This window comes from Anastrepha obliqua, chromosome 3 (assembly GCF_027943255.1).
Source record: "Anastrepha obliqua isolate idAnaObli1 chromosome 3, idAnaObli1_1.0, whole genome shotgun sequence".
Classification (NCBI taxonomy): Eukaryota; Metazoa; Arthropoda; class Insecta; order Diptera; family Tephritidae; genus Anastrepha; species Anastrepha obliqua.
The window spans coordinates 111,990,128-112,013,472 of NC_072894.1; the positions used below are offsets into that span (position 1 = coordinate 111,990,128).

The 23,345-nt window shown below is 34.2% G+C and overlaps 2 protein-coding genes across 5 annotated transcripts; both read left to right on the forward strand.

Moving 5' to 3' along the window:
• The first annotated feature begins 208 nt into the window (after window positions 1-208).
• LOC129240422 (eukaryotic peptide chain release factor subunit 1) lies at window positions 209-17,667 on the forward strand. 4 transcript variants are annotated; one of them, XM_054876206.1, is made up of 8 exons: window positions 209-357; window positions 2,225-2,647; window positions 9,070-9,245; window positions 9,334-9,803; window positions 9,878-10,033; window positions 10,157-10,354; window positions 12,255-12,402; window positions 13,377-14,179. In XM_054876206.1, the coding sequence occupies exons 2-8, from the start codon at window positions 2,562-2,564 to the stop codon at window positions 13,454-13,456; spliced, it is 1,314 nt and encodes a 437-aa protein (XP_054732181.1). In that variant the 5' UTR covers window positions 209-357; window positions 2,225-2,561; the 3' UTR covers window positions 13,457-14,179. The 4 variants fall into 4 exon arrangements, with proteins under 4 accessions (XP_054732181.1, XP_054732178.1, XP_054732180.1 ...); XM_054876203.1 differs by lacking the exon at window positions 13,377-14,179 and adding an exon at window positions 16,860-17,667 and having other exon boundaries at window positions 210-357; XM_054876205.1 differs by lacking the exons at window positions 209-357; window positions 13,377-14,179 and adding exons at window positions 825-941; window positions 16,860-17,667.
• Window positions 17,668-19,737: 2,070 nt separating this feature from the next.
• Window positions 19,738-21,134, forward strand: LOC129242771 (DNA/RNA-binding protein KIN17). The gene has a single exon (XM_054879602.1). The coding sequence runs from the start codon at window positions 19,855-19,857 to the stop codon at window positions 21,082-21,084; it is 1,230 nt and encodes a 409-aa protein (XP_054735577.1). The 5' UTR covers window positions 19,738-19,854; the 3' UTR covers window positions 21,085-21,134.
• Window positions 21,135-23,345: the final 2,211 nt, after the last annotated feature.

The window sequence follows — 23,345 nt, forward strand, 5'->3', positions numbered from 1 at the left end:
ATAATTACGTAACCGTGATAAAAGAAATCTATTACATTGCACTACATACGCGTGTTCGCATGCAAGACGCATTATTTGTTGGCTCATTTCTACACAAACTGGCCAACGGTAAGGCAACATCAATTTCTTTGTCATTGTCATCGGCTTTGGTATCGTCAATTGAATAGCAGAAGTGTAGCACCGTCAATAACGTACGTCAACTGCAATACAACCCTGTCCTTTCTCCTGCGAAAATTGCACATGGCTTGAAGTCTATGCGAGTGCACGACTCCAACTCATGCCAATTTCTTGCTTTTCAAGTGTTTATTTTTAATAAATTTTTGTGCGAAAACGAAAACAAAACGGTTTAAAAACCAAGTAAGTAAACATTTTGTGTCCATCGCTACGGGAAAATGTAAAAAGTGTTTGGTAAATCAGCGTTATAAAATCAGTGTTTTTGGTGTATGGGTGAAAATGTGTACGTGTACGCGCTAAAAGAGAAGGGAAAAAGGTTGCGCGAAAAGCACGACTAACATTTCGTACCATTTCCAAAAAGTACGCGTACGTCATTAAAGATTACCATAGGCAATTGAGGATGAGTGAACGGGCTAAATATATTTACTGAAAAATGCATTTTTTTCTTTCAAATTGAAAGCAAGTGAACAGTGTTGCTGTTATGAATTTTTTGATTTCTGTTATTCCAATTGTGTGCTGACAGAGGGACTCTCGGTTTATAGATTTAAGTATTGGTACGCTTGCGAAATAGTACTGAACAGTGTTAAATAAAGCGAACTAGGTGAACGAGTTAATTTCTGGGGCTGATGTATTTTATAAACTCGAGGATTTTGAAAATTGAAGTCTGTGTTGTGCTTATATTTAAAAATGTTTCAAGTATTCAATAAAACTATATATAGTTTTTAAAAAATATTCGTAAAAATAAATCGCTCAACGAATTTTCATAAGTAAGTTTTGACGATAAAGTACAACTGTACTTTTTCTATAATTGTACGTGATCTGAATAGTACGTTGATCGTTCCAAAAATACTAGAAGCCTGTTAGTCAGCCAGCGAACAATGGTACGATAGCGAGGTCAGCGAGAAAACAGTACTTTTAGCCATACAAACGAGTACGAATGAGAAATTGCGTTCAGTTCGTTGCAAACGTAGCTGTGTATCGGCCAATTTACGGAGTATTTGTGAATATTCATGCAACAGTGAAATAAAATTATAGCGGAACATATGAAAACCATAATTTCTGCTGTGTCGTAAAGTAGTTAGGTAGCGAAAACAGGCGAAACGTTGCTCTTTGAAGGAAGTGTGACGGATAGACAGTGGAAAAGACGTAACCCTTGTTCCTGAAGTTGTGCTGTTTGTTGTCCCCCAACCTGAAAAAATTGACGGTGACCGTTGTAGAAGCAGTTGAGCTTATTCCAAGAATTGGCCTGAGATGGGATAAGCAGTTTCTGATTTATCTAAGTAAAAGAAAAGCACAAAAGTGTAAAAAAAGGTTGATTTCTATTTAATGACTTTTTGCAAACGTGTGTGTATAAGACGTGAGTGGCAAAAACCAAAAAACGAGGAAAAGTAATAGAAGAATGTAAGTAAAAAGGAAATGAAAAGGAAGAAGAGTGTAAGCAAAAGAACGGACAAAAGAAAATTGCCACGAAGTGAAGGTGAGCGACGAGCACGTCAAAATTATTAAAGTATCTTTGAATAAAAAGTGTTTAAGAAAAGTAAATGCGAACAACTAATCGAAAGTGACATGTGGACAGTGAAAGTTCGACCTCTCAAACAGAAAAAGTTTCCTTAAAAATAATTGTAAACGAAAATAAAAAAAAACGCAAAGAAAAACCCAACCTTGTTTCGTTTCGTTCCTACTTAGCAAAAGCAGGCAAAAGTAAAAAGAGAATTACAGCAAATAAAAAACGCGATACACGTTTATTGTTCGCTCTCTTGCTATTTGAGAGTGAGTGTTTGTGTCGAAAAAAAAGAATAAAGAGATGCACGAAAGGGAGGAAAACTTTTACAGCTTTCGAAAAAATTTCATTAGTAAATAAAAGTAAATAACTGAACTATTTTCGCGATTAAATGATAAGAAAACTAATTAATGGCAAATTATAATTCATTTTACATTTTACATTTTGCTTTATATATATTTTTTATTATTTATCATAGCATTTTCATCATCGCATGATAAGTTGATATTAATTTAAATTGTTTCGTATTTTATATTTTATGGCTTACAGCGTACTAATCAATCATCAAGAAAGGTGTTTAAAGTTGAAATACAGCCCACGTACAGGAATAATAAACCAAGAACAATTAAATCCGTATTGCAGCAGAATTGAAAAGACAGCAAAATAGATTAAAGTGTGCGAAAAATACACACAACTTTTCAAGTAGCAGTCGCAATAGCAATATTTCGTTTGAAGACACAAAAATTTCTATTAAAAAGCTGCAGGCAACAAATAACACTTGAATTTAGTGGGCAGCATTAGCAGTTAATTCAGCGTGAAGGAGGAACAAGCAAGTGCACGTGAAAAGTCTTCAGTATAAGCAGTGTAAATAAACAAATCAACAAACATGTCCGGAGAGGAAACGTCCGCTGATCGCAATGTCGAAATTTGGAAAATCAAGAAACTCATTAAGAGTTTGGAGATGGCGCGAGGGTGAGTGAACTTCACATTTGCATTGCTACAAATAAACAATATACATAATATATCCCTATACACATGATCTTAAAAAAATGTGCATAAAATACTAAACGATTTACTCGTATAATAAAGTTAAAAAGTCAAATTACTACCACTTTCAAAGAATTTTCTGTTTATTACAAATTTAATTTCATATCGAATACGAATAAGGTACTTCTTTCATTTGTATCCACATACCAAACATCTATCAAAGCGCAATACGTGCGACTTGCTGCTAGCCCACTTACACGTTCCATTTAAAGCAACAACATATTGGAGTTACAAGCGCACCAAAACAACCACTCATCACGAACCCATCCATGCCGCCTCTCACCCACACACATGTTTATGGCGGAAGGGTTGTTCGTGTATTTGTAGCAGCATCAAAAACTTAGCTGGCATTGACAGCTGGTATGTGTCGCCCTTATTTCACTTGCTCGGCGGCATGGTGGGTACTTCATGGAGTGGTGTGTATGGCTGTTAGCTGAAGCTATACCGCTCAGTGGGTGGTTGGTTAATTTTGGCGGAGAATACTCCATGACTGCTGCTCTTTCACAATTTGCCAGTGTGCGAGTGTTCGACGTTAACGTATTCATGTCTGTAATTGCCTTACTTCTCCGATGTATGCTCAAACAAATGTGCGTGTTGCACACAATCAGCCAACAATGGTAATAATAAACAAAAAGAAAAATGTGGCATATTTAGGAATTGTATGACATACCATGTTGAGTTTAGTTTGCTACTTTAATTAGATTTTTGATATAGTTAATTTTAATATTAGTATATATTATATGTATATACTATGTGGTGGTTGAATTTTGGATAACATTGTTGCATTAACAATTATCGATTTTTTAATTAGTAATTAGACAACCGTCTGCTCAGCTGACAATTGCTAATAGTAATTATATTAAAGGAACAGTTATCAAAAATTCATTTAACCTCACAATTTTGGTGTTGTTGTTGTTGTAGCAGTAACTTTGCCCTGCCAGTGTAGTGTAAATCACCGGTCGCCTTCGTCTAGCTCATCTAACGTTAGGCCCCGGAAACTTGCTGTTGCGACAGGTTGGGTCCAGAGGGAGAGGGGTGTTAGATGAGCGTCGATACGTTTCGTGTTTTTGATAACAAAATATTTTTGAGATTGTTGGACCTGAAGTACCTGAACGACCTGAATTTATGCACATCCAGTGCTTGACAATTAATAAAAAATTAAATGAATTTACAATCTCTTGCAACAACGGCATCTCGGCTACGATTTACCTTATAATAGCCTTATGCCTAGGAAATGCAATGGTAAGATGCCAGGCTAACCGATCCATTGTCATTGTTGGGACAGGCTGAAAAAGTTTAATTTATTTAATTTCGTGCATAATGGGCTACATTTATTGCTGAATTATAACACATTTCTGCAGCGTATTACAATTCAAAAAAATTCGTCAACATTGTTAGTTGTTACCCTAAGCCCAGTGGTATCATAACGGACCTGCATGGTCTAAGTCAGTTGGCCAAGTCGACTGCCACAAAAACCTATTCTAAGCCCCAAGAATTTAGAAATGAATTACTATCGGCAGTATAATGCTACATTTAGTTGCTGGCAATTTACCTAAGCATTTCAGCCGAATAGTAAACAAATTTTAAAGATCCGCAACTTGAAATTTGCACATGCATATGTAGGTATGTAGCTATTATTTTCCACTGATTTCATTGAGTATGCTTTCTGTGTGATTATTATGTACGTTTATGTGTTTGATTTCTATTTTATTTGCATGCAAACGTGTGCCGCACATTAAATTTAATTCGAACGTCGTAGGTATTTTTTATGAGTTTTAATTTTTTTGGCTTGCAAAGTTTGAAGGTGCGTTTATTTTACTCGTTTTTACTGAGTAAGACATAAACTCCAGTGTCACACATTTTACTGCTCAATTACATACTTGTATAAGCCCACATCCGCTGTCGATAAGTGTGACTTAAATTGTCAAATTTTCCTAATTTTGTCCTTACTATTAATATTTGTTTAGGTTTTCCATTTAATTTTATAACGTTCCTAATTTAAATTTATATCATAATAAATCGCTTGTTGAATTCACCAATAGTATCAGAATTTATTTTTACGCGATATTTTAATGCTGGCGCCCGAAGCCTAGCGAATTTGTGCGTGACTTGTATTGTGAGTTCAACCCCCATGGCAGGCGCTGTCAAATTTCCGAGTATATTTTACCGTGAAAAAGCTTATTACTATTTTCATGTAGTAAACTTTAATTTTTATTATTCCAACATTCCCGCAGTCAAACATATTTACTACGTACCTAAAAGGTGTTTCTTATGCCCTTTTTATCATTTTTTAATTTGGCTAGTCATTCGCTGCGCACGCTATCATCAGCTTTTATGTAGTGAAAATCAGAAAAAAGAGAGTTGGCGTTTCGTCAACGATGATTCATCATACATCAGCTGGTTGCATGAGGGACAAACAACGCCACCTCGTGGTTTTTGTGCGCACAAAATTTTTGTTAGTTTAATTTTAAGATAATTTGATTTTAATTGGTTAGTTAAATCATATAAAAGTTTTTATAACAAAAAAAAATGTTTGTTTATTTTAGATTAAAATATTTTTAGATTAGAAAATTTTTTTAGATTAAAAATATTTTTTTTTAGCTTAAAATATTTTTTACTGGCTTTTTATTTTGTGTATTTCGTTAATCGCAACTCCATTACTGCTTACGTGCATTGTGCATTCTTATCGGGTGTACGGATTTTCTTGAAAATTACATTAAGTTTTTTCTGACTTAGATAATTGCCGCTATCTTTTGACTTGTAGATTTTTTTTAATCTATTTTTAAAATAATTTTTTCCTATTAAATTCCTTTTTATATTTGTTTTTTTTTTTTACGGTTTAAATTGGTTCTGTCTCTTTTTGCCTCTGTATGTACAAATTTTGATTTCTTGTCCAAGTGGGCCCCTCGCGTGGGCAGCCATTTATTCTAACCTAACCTAATAGCCCAGATAGGCGGGGGCGTTAATCCGGCAAACCCGTAGTTAATTCTGATTAAAATTGTGGTGTGACCGGCGGATTAGTGAACAGCTGATCTGCTTATTGTAATTGTCAGTAAAAGATGGACGGCAGGCAACACATACTGGTAGTAGCTGCAGGGGTGCTAAGCTTTTTATTAAAAAAAAAAAACTTAAATTGCAATTTCTCTAACTGCTTCGAAATATCTAAACAATTAATGTAATTTCGAACGTTTTAAAGCAAACTAGCATTGCTTCCAGTCTTTCTTATTTTTCTCTTTGAATGTTTCACTATTTTTCATTCCCAATAGATGTTAACTGTAATTTTTCGGCAATGTTACTATCGAAAATTCCTCTAATCCGCTTAAATTATGTCGATTAAGTCTATTTGCCAAACCGCATTAGTTGCACTTCATTCCTGAGATAATTCCGAATTCGAGTCGTTATCCGATTTACGCCACCGTCTGTCTAGGCTATAATGTTTTAAATTGAGAGTACTAATTTTTTGCGATTTTTCGAACTTTGTGCTGTTTTTTTTTATTTTCATCGCTAAGTTCAATATTTCTTGATTCTTAATTTTTGTATTTAGTTACATATATTTAAATGTTTTTCATTTGCTTTATATCGTATGCATATTTTAGTGTTTTTTTTTTGTTTGCGTACATACATATATAAAATATATAGTTAATTTCCTCTACTCTCCATTCTACCTGTTATTTCACGCATACAAAATCTTTTCCATTCAACTCTTTGCCTTGGTAGCTATTCCGTTACTCTATAGTTTTGTTTGTTTTACTTTTTTTCTCGCACTATGTTGCAAAATTTTCTTTTAGCTACTTATTACTTGCCAACAGCAGCAAACATTACCAAAGCTGCCTGCAGCGCAACGAAAACCTCGACAACGCAGCCTGCCGTGTCCGCTTTGTGTCAGTTTGAACTGGACTTTGTTGGTTGCGACTGGTGACAGCAAGTAGCTCGTATTTTTATATTATTTTTTTGTTCAGTTCGCTTTTTTATGGTCGTTTGCCCGCTTCCCTTGTATTGTGTCTGATTTGGTTACTTTTAGTAAAGTTTTTGTTGTGTTGGAGTTGAAGTTGTTGCCAGTAACTGCGAATCCGTGCTCCTCTCTAGCTACTCTTGGTGCGTCAGCCAATTAGTCACTGTAGACGTCTTTTTCTAGTGATTCGTTGTTAGCTTGTTAAAGGGGATTATTGGCTTGACTGCTGTATGGGTTATCCATGGATTTTTGCTTTTTTTTTATCGCTGTCACACCTGCCCTTTTTCATTAGTGATATTCTTTTGCTTTGGCTGAAGTTGCCAATACGCGTCGGACGCGGTCTTCTTGTGTGCTACAAACTTCATTTTTATTTTACCTTTAAAATGCAGTTTTATCTGGAAATTGTGGCTTTTTGCGGAGCCCCATTATTTTTCTCTGCCCTCTATCTTTCTCTTTGACTCTTATGCTTCTCTTTTGCTTTAGCTTTGCTCTGCACCATTGCTGTGTGTCATATCAGCCAACCAGCTAACCAAACCAACCAAACAACCTTCTATCCGTTTTAACAGCTGTTGTTTTGCGTACACTTGCATTTAATTTCCATAATTTTTGTTATTGTGTCGTTTTGTTAGCGCTGATAACGTGGCTGAGCTGCTTGCTGGCTTGCTTGGTTTGCTTCTAACTCAGTTTGGCCAATTCGCACCGGTTTAAAGTTGTGACAACTCGTATTTTGCGTGCATTGCAGCATAAAAGAAACGAAAAAAAATCACAAATATGAATAAAATAAGACAAAATCAAAAGTGATTTGGATTGAAAGAAATTGCCATCCCCTAAGGGTACTTTTTGCGATACTGCATTAATCCAATCCTATGTAAAGGGTGATCGGATAGGAGTACTTTTTCCAGTAGGGGTTTTCGACAGATCACGCGTGACTACTGTCAAACTAAATACATAATTTTTTTCAGCATTCATTGGCATTTCAATTGTATTACGAAAATCGACGCTCTATGAAAAGTGCCTTCAAAGTTCAGCGATGAGGCCCATTTTTGCCTTATATGCTACGTCGATAAGCAAAATTGTCCGTAATTAGGCTGAAGAGCAACCCGAAACCATTGAAGAACAACCGTTTGTTGCGACCTATGGGCTGGAGGAATCGGCGGTCCATATTTCACCAAAAACGAGACTGGCGCCAATGTAACAGTGAATGGCGAACGCTATTGAGACATGATAAACGACTTTTTGATGCTGGAAATTGAAGCACGTGATCTCCATAACATTTGATTCCAACAAGACGACGCTTCCTGCCATACAGCCCATGCAACAATGGATTTACTGCGTCGTTGTTTCGGTGAGCAATTTTACTTTCGTCTCGGACGAGTAGATTGGCCGACAGGCCACCAAGATCGTGTGATTTCACACTTTTGGACTTTTATTTGTGGGAGTATGTAAAGTCTAAATGCTTTGTGGATAAACCAGCTTCGATTGAGGCATTGGAAGCCAACATCACTAAAGTTATTCACGAGATACTCATCGAAGTTCTCCGGGGAGTCATTCAAAATTGATGTTTACGGATGGCCGAATTAAGGCACAATTGCGGCCAACAATTGAAAGGGATTATCTTTAAAAAATAAATGTCATGAATGGTTCTACACAAATATAATGAAGATTGCCCAATCAATTTGAATTTTCGTTGTTTTATTTCAATTTAAAATCCGATACCTCTGAATTGATGACCCTTTACGTATGTGGTTAGTATAATAAAATAAACTAAGCTCCATGTTGTTGTTACAGCAGTATAAATATTTCCCATACATGTCGGGGGAATGCTGCTGGAGTGACAGTCATTAGTCGGATATAAATCCGGGTCTTCCAGTAACGTAGAACCGACTGCTGGGGGAACGGTGTGGTGGTAGTCTGTTCCATTGTATAAAAAAGATAATAAGCAGGGGTTTTTCTAGCTCTCAGCAATTTCCACATTTATCGGCTTAATAATTTCCCAAAGTCTTATTGGAACAAACAAAAAAAAAAAAAATACTGGTCAGAAAGAATGTTTTATAAAGTTTCGCTTTTCTCATAAATTGTAATTTTTCTATTTCTGTAAAATATTCCCATTTACTTTGCTGCATTTGCACTTCTTAATGGCGATTATTGATTTTTACTTGTCTTTATTAAAGTTGCATGGAATAATTGATACTTGTGAGAAAAGTTGCACAAAGTGTTAGCTATTCGAACAAAGAAAGCCGCTGGGTGTGAGAATTTAAATAACGTTTGAATACAACTCAAGCGCTAGAGATATACGTTTATACTGTCTACTAATGTATTTCTTATATGTATTTGTATGCATTTTTGTAAAATAGTTATAAAATTATATTTCACGCCTTTCTTTATCTTATTTCAGCAATGGAACTAGCATGATTTCATTGATCATACCGCCAAAGGATCAAATCTCACGTGTCAGCAAAATGTTGGCCGATGAATTCGGCACAGCGTCCAATATCAAGTCACGTGTCAATCGGCTGTCCGTGTTAGGCGCCATTACATCGGTACAGCATAGGCTTAAATTATACACCAAAGGTAAGTTTTATTGACCTTTATAACATTCCGCTCCTACAATTTTCATTATGTAATCTGTTTTTTTTTTATTATTTTTATTGAATTTCAGTGCCTCCAAATGGTCTGGTCATCTACTGTGGCACCATTGTCACAGAAGAAGGTAAAGAGAAGAAGGTTAATATTGATTTTGAACCCTTCAAGCCGATTAATACGTCGCTGTATTTATGCGATAATAAGTTCCACACTGAAGCGTTGACCGCTTTACTGGCCGATGATAATAAATTCGGTTTCATAGTGATGGATGGTAATGGCGCTCTCTTCGGTACACTACAAGGTAATACACGCGAAGTGCTGCACAAATTCACTGTCGATCTGCCGAAGAAGCACGGGCGTGGTGGTCAGTCAGCTTTGCGTTTTGCACGTCTGCGCATGGAGAAGCGTCATAATTATGTGCGCAAAGTGGCTGAAGTTGCTACGCAATTGTTCATTACGAATGATAAACCTAATATTGCGGGCTTGATTTTGGCTGGTAGTGCGGACTTCAAGACCGAGTTGAGTCAATCTGATATGTTCGATCCTGTAAGTGGTGAACAGCACAAAACCATATGCACCAACACATATTTACGATTTTTTATTTTTTCTCTGTTGTGTAGAGGCTGCAATCCAAGGTTATTAAGCTGGTGGATGTCTCGTATGGTGGTGAAAATGGTTTTAATCAAGCGATAGAATTGGCGGCCGAGTCATTGCAGAATGTAAAATTCATACAAGAGAAAAAACTCATTGGACGTTACTTCGATGAAATTTCTCAGGTGAGTAGTTGATATTATTAGTGGAAGAGTAAGTGAAGTGGCGTTTATTTTTATTTTTTTTTTTCAAACCTACATAATTTATTATTAGAATTTAGTAAAAATGCTAACGAATTTCTATTGTAGGACACTGGCAAATATTGTTTTGGTGTGGAGGATACATTGCGCGCCTTGGAATTGGGTTCTGTAGAGACTTTGATCTGTTGGGAAAATTTAGATATCCAACGTTATGTGTTGAAGAATCATGCGAACTCCACGTCGAACACAGTACTGCACTTGACGCCCGAACAAGAGAAGGACAAGTCACATTTCACCGACAAGGAAGTGAGTAGTTAAACTATAATAACGAAGAGTGCCGGATTTGAAACATATCCTGTGTAGACATTAACGGGACATATCTATTCATGTTCGTTTCCACGACAGTCGGTTCTACGTTACCGAAACGACCCGGATTTATATCCGGCCAAGGACTGTCACTCCAGCAGCATTCACCGTATGTAAGTATGGGGAATGTTTATGCTGCTACAACAACATCTATTCATGTTGTTTGTTCGTTTTGAGAATATAAATTCTTTCATAAAAGCAAGTTTCGCACTCGTTAGTCGCAGAAGAAAATTTATAATTGCCATTCGATTTTTGCATCCTTCTTTGTGCATTGAAGAAATGTTAAAGTCATTGACAGGGTAATCCCAATTATGTTCCAGCGAGTACAAGATTTACGAAAACAAAAAAATGTGTACATAAAAATTGAGCTATATTTGTTAGAGCATATTTTCTATTGTAAGCATACTTTGCAATAAATGAATACTCGTATTTCTTTGTTATGTTTTGAACTAATAACAAACGTTTCTGTAGTGATAAAAATATGACGCATTCACAGAGTATTTACTGTATACAGTATTGGCCAAAACGCGACTGCTGATGAGAGATCAGAAATACAACTTTTTTTATGTTTGAAGACGTAAAAGGAGCATCGGAAGGCATATCGCAACTATATGGGTGCTATAGTTTTGGTCAATGCTGTATAAAGCTGCGCGACCGCCAAACAAAAATTTTTTTTTTTTTTTTCAAAATCAAAACGGGGCACCGAAGTTCAATTTTTCTAAAAATTTGAATAGAATTTTGATAAAAAAAAGAATTTTTTTTTGACTAGTATAATATTTGAGTCCTGATTTTGTATGGCATTTTGTAGAAGAATTAACTATATTTTCTTAAAAATATTAAATAAGAAATAAATAAATTGTCATAAAGCCCCTGTGCTGTAGTTAGTAAACGCACTGGAAGTAGCATTTAAGGGGTGAAGAATAGTCAGCGGCCCGAAAAAATTATGATTTTCTATAATTGTTTTTAGCTAGCCAATTGCTTTATTTTACAAAAATAAAAACATAGCATTAATACATAACATTTCGACTTGACTTGACAAAATTTCAAAAAAAAAAATTAATAATTGTAAAAGTTATCGCTGTTTGTGTGGAACCCGTTTCTCCAGAAGTCTCTTGCGGTGATCATCACAAATCCTTGGAGATTCATCCAAAATCAGTCGGACAAGAGAAATCAGTTTTATTAATAGATAATCTTGTGCCTGATCGAAGCTTTTTTTTTTAATTAACAATATGACGGCCTCAGGAAATTCAGATTTTCGCGAAAAAACCCGACAATTAATTGTTAAAAAAAAATTGAAATTTTTGAACAAAAAAAATCCTTCGATCACGCACGAGTTTTTCATATTTTTCAAAAGCAGTATAAATTTTATTGAAATCTACTAAGCGGTTTTTAAGTTACAGTTAAAAAAAACAAAACATAGTTTTGAGAAAAACGCATTCAAAGTTTTGCTATCTGCTTCGGAGCGCTATTTATTAATTTTTGAATAACTCGAAAAGTATTCGGATTCACTTCAAATTTTCACACAATATTTTTAAGATATTTTACTTTAAGAAAATTAAAAAAATCAAATTTTTTGAAAATTCTGACTACCCCTAACCCCTTAAAAACATATCTTAAGGCTTATAAGGATTTCAAATGTATTTTTTAAGCATATATTTATAATTTAATAGCATATTTTAAGTATAAAGTTAAGCAAAATATGTTTTTAAAATCAAACGGTTTTCCCAAGTCATACGGTCAATTTTTTGTTAGCCCTCTATTCCCCCAAAAGCACACTCTATATGCAACTCCTTTTGTTTTTTTTTTTTTAGAACATTATATTAATTTATCCTTTTTTCAGAGTGGCGTTGAAATGGAGTTGATTGAGTCTCAGCCGCTGCTCGAATGGCTGGCGAACAACTACAAAATGTTCGGTGCTACACTTGAGATTATTACGGACAAATCTCAAGAAGGTAGCCAGTTTGTGCGAGGTTTCGGTGGCATTGGTGGTAAGTTTCACGGAACTTTTTGTAGTAGTCGCTTATTTTTGTCTTTTTTCGTTTTCCTAAGATACAAATTTCACAGAAGTTTATTTCCAAACAATTCAAATTATCTGAAAATTTACATATGTAATGGTAAATATTTTCTGTGCGTGATAAAATTTATTTTCTGTATATGATAAATATTTTTTCTAAATCACGAAAAATATTAAACCAAATCAGCTGATTTGTTTTTTTTTTTTTCTTTCGCTGAGTCCATGTCGCTGTCAGCACAGAATAAAACAAGGCGATTAATTTTTTGTTTTCTACTTCGTCAATACCTTGCCGTGACAATCAAAACGTACAAAACATTGTTGTTGGTCTAGTGATACCACCTTCAATAAATGCGCCTTGTAATAAACGAAGTGAATTCTGAGTTCCAAAATATTATTCGCGCCGTTGGCGCGAGAGTCATTATAACCTTTTCACCAAGCTGATTTGCGAGAGACAGTTGCGACAGAATTTCAAACATTTATTTTGCTGTTACGAATTTACTAAATAGGTATTTGTTGTAATTCTGCTGCACATCTCATTCAAAATAGATTTCTGTGAAGTTAGCTATTATAATTTATTGCTGTTATAATTACATATTTATATATATAATGTAATGTAATATTAAGAACAGTTTGGCTAAATGATAAAATTTCTCTTTCTCTCTTTTTTATTCCTTGTCGCTGCTTATGTAAATGGCTAAATGAATTCCAATTATTTTTAATTGTGATATGCCAAAAAACACATACATACATCCTTTCTTATCAACATTCCTTTTGTCCTATTTAAAATTGTCTATTCCCATTATTATTGTATTATTATTTCGTCGACTACTTTCTGTGTGCATCTTTTTGTATAATACTTTTAATGTATAATTTCTGCCCTCTTATCTTAAACTTTTGCACCATCTCTTCAATCTTTGTATCTAAATTATTTGATTTAAAAAATAATAGGGATTTTGCGTTATAAAGTCGACTTTCAATCACTGCAGGCTGACGAACCATTGGAGGACGTCGATCTTGATGACTATTAAGCGAAAAAAAAACAATTATCCTCTGTTTCTCATCTCAATCTATCTCTCACATTGCTACTATTTATATATATTAATATGTATATGAATTCTCTCGCGTCACACTCGGCAACACAGCAGAAACAAAAACAAAATATTACTGTAGTGATCATTGTAGCAGATTTTTCGCGACTTCATATAGAATTATTTTCACTCACTATTAGAAAGTAAATGCTTAAATGAAGTGAGTTAATAAATTAAAATTTTAAGTTGAGAAATGCAATGCCCGCGCATCTGCATCTTTGCGAATTTCATTGCGGTAATTCTTTGTTTAAAGAAATTTTACTAAAGACTTTTTAAAAAGATCTTAATTTCTAAATGTAGAAACGAAAAAGAATCACAAAGAAAAAGAAAAAAAAAGCAAATTGAATTCTTAAAATCACTTTTACAATTGGCGTGTAATTACCCCTAAAGGAGAAAAGGCAACGGAGGTTGAGAATTATTGTCGCGTCAAAAGCAGCCTAGATGATGATAATGATAATATGAAGCAAACAATAATACTAATTATATTTATATGATAAAATACCTTAAAAATAGTTAATGAGAGCCATACGTTAAAATTCAATTGAAATGAACAAATGACATTTAATAAACAAGAGAAATTTGAAAATAAAAACGTAATTTATAAATACATACAAAAACACCTATATTACCAACGTAAATAATAGAACACATAAAAAATAAAACCATACGTACATATATACAATATATATATATTTCAACATGGATAAATAAAATGAACAAAGAACAAAGAAATAAGTGACGCGGTAAAATATTTGTATAAATTCATGTAGAACGAAACAGATGAAGGAAAGGCCAAACACAATTAAAAATAACGAAAATCGTAACTAGCAGGAATATTTCCCAATAAACACCTAAAACAATATTTCGCTAACCTTTGTGTAATTGGCGGTTATGTCTATCGTCAATCGCCAATTGACCTCAAACCGTGTAGAAATTTATGGCTCTAGGTTTGTGATCTAAAAACACATGAGCTGAAAAGAAAAGTCGCGGGCCTAACAAAGAAAAGGTTTTTTTTTTTTTTTTTTTTTGGTTCGAAATTAGTTTTAGCCGAATGGGTTGGTGCATGACTACCATTCGGAATTCAGAAAGAACGTAGGTTCAATCTCGGCGCAAGACCAAAATTACGAAAAAGTGTTTTTTAATAGCAGCCGCCTCTCGGTAGGCAATGGCAAACCTCCGAGTGTATTTCTGCCATGAAAAAGCTCCTCATAAAAAATATCTGCCGTTTGGAGTCGGCTTGAAACTATAGGTCCCTCCATTTGTGGAACAACATCAAGACGCACACCACAAATAGGAGGAGGAGCTCGGCCAAACACCCAAAAAGAGTGTACGCGCCAATTATATATGTATATATATACTAATTAACTGAAAAAGAGGTGAATGCATTGCATCAAGGCAAGAGATCAATTCATTACACACGGGCTGAAAAGTCCCGGGCCTAACACATAGATGGCACTAGTTTTATTAATAACGGCCCGGCACTTTTCAGTGCGTGTGTAATGAATTGATCTCTTGCCTTTGAATAAGTTTCTTCTTCAGTTGATCTAAAGGCTTGCTGGTATTTACTTAAGTAGATACATATCCTCCTCCAATTGATCTCAAACCGTGGAAAAAATTATATCGTAACTTATAAACCTTATAAAACATCATCGAAAAATTGATAATTCTCAAATTGATATCCAAAATAATTATCTAAATGAAGTCGCGCCCTTAGTTGAAGGCAAATTGAGAATAATAAAACGTATGGCTAATATTTTCTAAGGAACCATTGAATAGACAATGCAAGACTTTTTTCATATTAGGCGTTAATACTATGTACCCATTTCTACGGCACAGGGGTTTTCCTGCCGCAATCGAGCAGTCCCATCTCTGGCGTCATTGCTAGAACAACTTCAAACATAATTTCTTTTTCCGTTTTTCTAATAGCGATCGCCCCTGGGTAGACAATTCCGTTTGCCATTGTATTACCAGGTGTATTTCTGCCATGAAAACAACTCCTAATAAAAAAACATTTGCCGTTCGGAGTCCGCTTAAAACAATAGGTCCATTTTTAGAACAACATCAAGACGCACGCCACAATTAAGAGTAGGAGGTAGCCCAAACACCTACACCTAACAGAAGTGTACGCACCAATTATTTTTTTTTCTTTTTTTTTTTTATTCCGGCCTTTTTGGCAATATAAATTCGACAGATGTAAGAACTTCCATGCATATTTCTATTCATTATTGTTCAATGAAACAAATGTTGAGCCGAAATTGTGCACACAAAAACTTGTATAAAATAACTATAAAAGCTGGTTACTGTGCGGCGAGGACAGAACAAATATAGTAAGTCTATGAAAAAATCTGTACGTTCGAGTCTTGAAAACGAAATAAATTTTCGTGACTTGTTTTCTCAAAATGCAATTACGCGTCACATTTTTCAAGTCGCGAGTTAAAAATTAAAACTCGTGTGTCGAAAAATCAAACGCAAAAACATGTGGCTCACGGTCAAGTTAAATGTTTCGAGTCCTGGACATTAGTTTCTGTATGCAAATATGTATATGTATGTATATAAATTTCTGAGCTCTTAACTTAATCTTATTCCGTTGTTTTTTTTTTTGTATACTCTTCTGTTTTTTTTTTTTTTTTGTTTAGATATTTTTCCATCCTTCATCTAAGAATATCTTAATTTATGGCTTTTTCTCTTCAGTAATTGATTTCCGTTGATTTTTATAATTTTTTTCGAACATCCTCAATTTTCCAGTGAAATTTCCCTTTTCCCCCATAAGTTTTTATTTGTGCTCCTTGTTGCTTACGCTCCCATTATTTCTTTGTAAGTGTAAACGTTAGCCAGTGCGCTAGTTTAACTGCTAAGGCAACCAGATACATATGTATGTATGTATGTACAAGTCTTAGAGGTAAATATTGCTGCGTAAAAATCACTCACGCATTACTTAATTAATTCAAAAACATTTGTAGGTTTTTCGATTTCTAATATTTTTAGTTTTATTTGTTTTTGTTTTAGTTTTTTTTTTCTTTCTCTTCGTAAATTTTATCTTAATTTATTTATGTATATGTAAAATGCTATTTATTTGTGTATGTGTGACTTTTATTGGGCTGTGCTGTTAAATTTTTATAAAAAAAAATTAACAAATATTTTATAAAAGGAGTACTTAAATTTATTCATAAATTAAATCGATATTAATTTAACTGCGTGGTCCAATTTTTTGGTTAATGGTTTGTTTTTTTGTTTGTTTAGTTTTAGTTTATTATTTTTATTTTTCCATCCATTTTTATTATTTCCCACGACCAAAACACTAATATATGACATTTCTTTTTTCCTTTTCTTGTTTTTTCGCTAGGTATTTTGCGCTACAAAGTGGACTTCCAGAGTTTGCAACTCGACGAAATCGACAATGATTATTACGAAATAGATGAATATTAGACAATTATTATTTTTTTTTTTTGTTTTTTTATACTTTAAAAATTTCTCTTCCATTTGCAAAAACATAATGAAAAAATATATTTAAATTTAAAATCAAACCTCCAATAAAGAGAAACACCGCCGATGGCATCACAAAGTGAAACGGCACACAAAAATCCATCGAAAGGTTGATGTCGAAAAGATAATCGTTGAACAGCATCAGAAATAAGTATCTAAGAACAATAAATAAATTTCCAAATTTAGAAAACTAATAAGAAGAATACCTCAAATGGAAGTAGCGTGCGAATAATACCAGGAAAGTAGCACCACTGCGAAAATGGCTTACGCATCCACTTAACGAGTAATACAGGAACTACTAGGCGCAACATTTAAACATTTCAGAAACACAGATTCGGAAGTAAACCGTTATATAAAAACGTCCGGCGAGTTGCATCCATCCTGCTTTCGTTGTTCATGACACGTGAGGAAATACGCTGCTGGGTTACCTGTCTGTCTGTTACTGCCTGCAAAGCAGCCGTTGTATATTCGACGTCAGCAAAGCAAATGCACACCAATTAGCGTCGTAAATTTAGAAAAAATAAAACAATTATTCACAACTAAATTTACGAAGAAACATTTTTGTTAGCAAAAAAAGAAGAAAACGTTGATAATTTATATACACGTATACAATATAGAAATATACATAACTAAAAAAGGCAAAAAAAAAATAAAAATAAAAAAAACAACATGTAAAAAAGGAACTGCTACCAGCATCTATATGAGGAATCAAGAAATAAACAAGAATTTAACGGCTAATAAACTTTAAAAGCTAAAAAAAATTTGAAGTTGTTAATCATTTAGTTGTCTTGATTTTTATCATTTGTGAATTATTGCTGCTGATGGGTCACCTTCACTTGTATTAGGGAAAAAAGTTTTTCTGCAAGAATTTGTTCTTCAAGAAAGTTTAAATATTTTTGTAAATACGATTTGTTGTCTAAAAGTACATAATTTCAGCTTCAAACGAAAAAGAAATAATTAAAAATGCGAAAAAGTGAAAGGTATGAGCATCAAAGTCGGGGAAAACATGTTATGTGGTAATCAACATTCTAATCTGGTTGGTCTGAAATGCAAAAGTGAAATGGTCTTACTTTTATTGAAAGATTAACTCATGATTTGTCGAAGGATTAAATATAAATATATAATATTAGTTTGGGGAAAAAGAAATCCATTATTTTCTCGGTAAATGGCTGTAGTGATCGATATCTCGTAAAATATGGATCAAACTTAAAGTTTATGCTCATTGTCAAGGTAACATTTCGCACTAAAAAAATACCTCTGTTTTTTGTTTATCTTTTTGTTCTAAGGCGAATCTATTGAAGGTGGTGTTGGTATATCAGCTGATTTGTTGTTTTTCTTTCGCAGTGTCCATGCAGCTGTCAGCACAGAATGAAACAAGGCGAATTAATTTTTTGTTTTCTACTTCGCCAATACCTTGCCGTGACAGTGAAGCGTACAAAACATTGTTGTTGGTCTAGTGCAACCACCTTCATTCAGTTGGAGTTCCAGGCTGTAACAATGGAAGTAAACAAAGAGAACAACATTTTTTCTTTGATAAAGGCGAAAATACAATCCAGGTCGCTGACAATGTTAAGGTTAATGTTTTCAAAAAATCGATTTTTTTTTCTTAATGTACTTATATTTAAGAATACACACAGAAACTTTAATATCGTTCGCAAATTTGAAAAGGCTTTAGCATCAAAAATGCCTGAACGGAATCGACGAAACCAAAATTGCACGTAATTAGCAGTTGCGGTATCGTCACCATAAACACCAGTAAGAGGTTTATATACAGTCAGAAATCCGAAAAAAGGCGAATATTCCAGAATTTTTACTGACGAAACTTTTAAATGTATTGACCCAACAATTTGTACAAATATTGGCTGATCTCCGGGAGCTCCTCCCAAAAAAGTGTGTAGAGCCCGTTTCTCCAGAAGTCCTTTGCGGTGATCATTACAAGTCCTTGTGATTCATCTAAAATCAATCGGACAAGAGAAATCAGTTTTATTAATAGATAATATTGTGCCTGATCGAAGCTCTCTTTCAAAATTAACAATATGGCGACCTCAGGAAATATTTTTCAGATTTTCGAGAAAAAACCAACAATTAATTGCTTAAAAAAATCGAAATTTTTGAATAAAAAATCTTTCGATCAGGCACGATTTTTTTATGTTTTTTAAAAGCAGTATAAATTTTATTGAAATCTACCAAAAAGTTACAGGGCACGATTTTTTTATGTTTTTTAAAAGCAGTATAAATTTTATTGAAATCTACCAAAAAATTACAGGGTAGATTTCAATAAAATTTATACTGCTTTTAAAAAACATAAAAAAATCGTGCCTGATCGAAAGATTTTTTATTAGAAAATTTCGATTTTTTTATGCAATTAATTGTTGGTTGGTCACTAGTTCAAAAAAAAAATAGTTTTGAGAAAAACGCATTTAAAGTTTTGCGAACGCTCCAAGCGCCCTTTGTTATTTGCTGAATAACTGGAAAAATATTTGTCGGATTCACTTCACACAATAAAAATTAAATTTTTTGAAAATTCTGACTACCCCTAACACCATAAATTATAAAAAAAAATGTCTATGGTTTATTCCTTGGAAAACTAATTAATCGTTTAAAAGTTCAAATACCAGTGGCTCTCAAACTGAAATTATATGAATTAGTCCCCTAAACTGCTGCTTTTTCTAAGCAACCTAAATGCAACCCTGAGCTGGCAAAATCAGCTGTTTCTTTAGACATTTCTTTATTGTTTACAAACCATCAATAATTTGCGTGTTTAGTTCATACGCCCAAACATTTTATACGTTTACTTTATCAATAGTGTAGAATCATTTTCATTTCATAATCGAACATTATTGAACATCTAAGCTATGGGTCGCGCAGAAGTTGGTACGCCCAAGTACCTTGCCAACAAAATGAAGGCGAAGGGTCTGCAGAAACTCCGCTGGTACTGCCAAATGTGTGAGAAACAATGTCGCGATGAAAATGGGTTCAAGTGTCACACCATGAGTGAATCCCATCAACGGCAACTGTTGCTGTTCGCCGATTCACCGGGAAAATTTTTGCACAGCTTCTCCAAAGAGTTTTCCGATGGCTATATGGAACTGCTGCGACGACGCTTTGGCACTAAGCGCACGAATGCAAACAAAGTTTATCAGGAGTACATTTCCGTAAAAGATCACATTCACATGAATGCTACGCGATGGCTTACGCTTTCCGACTATGTTAAATGGCTTGGGCGCACCGGTCAAGTGGTGGCTGACGAAACGGAAAAGGGTTGGTATGTCACCTATATTGATCGCAGTCCAGAAGCGATGGAGAGGCAAGCAAATGCTGAAAAGAAAGAGAAAATGGAGAAGGATGATGAGGAACGTATGATGGAGTTCATTGAAAAACAAATAGAAAAGACAAAAAGCAAAGACGGAGCGCAGCAGGTTGAAGCAGAAAAATTCACAGAACTCAAGCGATATGAAGAGCAACCGCTAAAATTAGATATTAAGTTGGAAAAAAAATTTAATCCAGATACAAAGTTGGGACCTTCCGCGTTATTACTAAAACGCCCTAAAAAGGAGACGCGCGAAGACGACTCGGACGATGATGAAGAGACGGCAGCGGAGGAGAAAGTGTTTAAGAAACCAAAAGCGCCTAAGTTGGAAAAGCGAAAGGATAGTCACAGAGAGAGTAGTAAATCTGCGTTAGATGAACTAATCAAAGAGGAAGAAGCGAAGAAGGAACGTATGAATCGTAAAGATTATTGGCTACACACAGGCATCGTCGTTAAATTCATTAATAAATCAATGGGTGAAAAGTTCTACAAACAAAAGGCTTTGGTGCAGGAGGTAATAGGCAAATATCGGGCGAAAATCAAATTTTTAGATACGGGCGATAAGCTGAAGGTGGATCAGGCACATTTGGAAACCGTCATTCCAGCGCTGGATAATTCTATATTGGTAGTAAACGGTGCCTATCGTGGCTGTGAAGCAATATTAAAGAGTTTGGATGAGCACAACTATTGTGTTACGATAGAGATTTCTCGTGGTCCTCTTAAGGGACGTATTGTGGAAAAAGTACAATATGAAGATATATCGAAAATATACTAATTATGTTTTTGTAAAATTTTTGTAAATAATTAAATGGGAAAAAGAAACGATTCATTTGGTTTATGGGATGGGTACAATTCAGATTTTCGGCCAGCTAAAGATTTTAGCCACACCCACCTTATAACCATAACTGAAAAGCCTACGTTTAAAACCTGATTTGCACTGATATGTATTAATGGGCTAGAGGTAGTCAGAAGTTTCAAAAAAATGGATTTTTTTTGCATTTTGTTAAAGTATAATTTCATAAAAATATTGTGTGAAAATTTTAAGTGAATCCGACAAATAATTTTCGAGTTATTCAACAATTAACAAATGGCGCTCCGGAGCGTTCAAGAGCCAGTAGCTAAACTTTATATGCGTTTTTCTCAAAACTATGTTTTTTGAACTGGTGATGACTGTAACTTAAAAACCGCTTGGTGAATTTCAATAAAATTGATCAAGGGTTTTCCAATAAGAGGTGTTATTTTGATAAAAGATCAATGGTTTCGTTGCTTGTGTGGCACGTAGGGCCGTCTTGTTGAAAATAAACGTTGTCCAGATCAATACCATCCAATTCCGGCCATAAAAATCGTTAATCATCTCTCGATAGCGCAATCCATTCGCCGTAACTGTTGCTCCAGCTTCATTTTCGAGGCTTTTCAACAATAACTCTTGGATTTTTTGAGCCCCAGATACGACAATTTTGCTTGTTGACAAACCCACCGAGGTAGAAATGGGTCTCATCACTCAAGATGATTTTTCGATGGAATTCCGGATCATTTTCATGCATTTCAAAGAGCCAATCAGCAAAGACACAACGTTGTTGATGATCGGTCGGCTTGAGTTTTTGTGTTAACTGGACTTTAAAAGCCTTAAGACTCAAATCTTTATGTAAAATACAGTGTAATGACGTTTGTGGAATGCCTAATTCCAAAAAACTAAGAGGAATGGACAAACCTGGGTTTTCTTCAACACTTTCGGCTGTTCTTGAGCGACGTGCACGGGTTTTATTCTTCGCATCACTAACTTGTCCGATCCCAGCTAGAATTTTTTCAACAATTTCTGTAATGCGACAAGGTGCTTCACGATGACCCAAAAATGTTTGAGTTTTACGAACCGTCTCTGCCAAATTTTCACAATTTTTATAGTGAATTTTAATATCATGTCAAATATCAAAAAATGACAGCTTCAAAAGTTACATCTACCGAAATAGCGGTCTATACAAAATAACACCTGTTATTGGAAAACCCTTTACTACTTTTGAAAAACATAAAAAACTCGTACCTGATCGAAGGATTTTTTTAACAATTAATTGTCGGTTTTTTTCGAAAATCTGAAAAATATTTACTTTCCTAATTTCTCTTGCCCGATTGATTTTAGATTAATCTCCAAGGACTTGTGATGATCACCGTAAGGGACTTCTGAAGAAACGGGCTCCACACAAACAGCGATAACTTTTACAATTATTCATTTTTTTTTAATTTTTCTAAAGTCAAGTCGAAACATGATGTATTAATGCTTGGTTTTTATTTTTGTAAAATAAAGCAATTGACTAGCAAAACAAAAAAAAATACCAGTCTAACGGTTAGACGCGATAGAAGTGAAACCTTCCGTAAAACAAACTGAGAGAGAATGAGACGAAAGCAGCATTAGGAGCAGGATAATTATAGGTTCATTATAATATTGCTATAAAGTTCATATTTTATTTTCTTCATTTTATTATTATTCATCCTCAATGTTTTCAATTTCAACAAATGATACGAGTGGCTTATGATAGCTAAAATATTATACAAATGCTTTGATTTCGATGTTGTCAACATATCTTTGAAATACCGCGTCAATTGTTGTTTTTGATCGTGTTGTCGATTCAGTGCGATTGTTACACATTTTTAAATTGAATGTTGTATTGAGAAAGTCAATTAACCCTTTCGCGATATTGTTCCCATATGGCAACAGTAAACTTTAAAAGGCCGCCAACACTCTCTTGTAAAAAATATCAACATTTTTGTTACATATTTTCAAAAATTGAAGTTTAATGGTTAAACAGAAATAAAATAAATAATAACCGCCCATTATATATCGGTAATACAACATTTTTAAAGAAAGCCTTCTGGCATATAGCACTTCACTCTGAAATTTGTATTTTGTATTTTTAGATTTTTGAGGAATTTTGGGCAAATGTTTTCAACAAGTTTTGAATAAAGTATATAGAAAAATGTTCAATCTGCCATTTGACATATAAATATTTTTTCGCTCGCAGCTTTAAAAGCTGTGCTAATTTT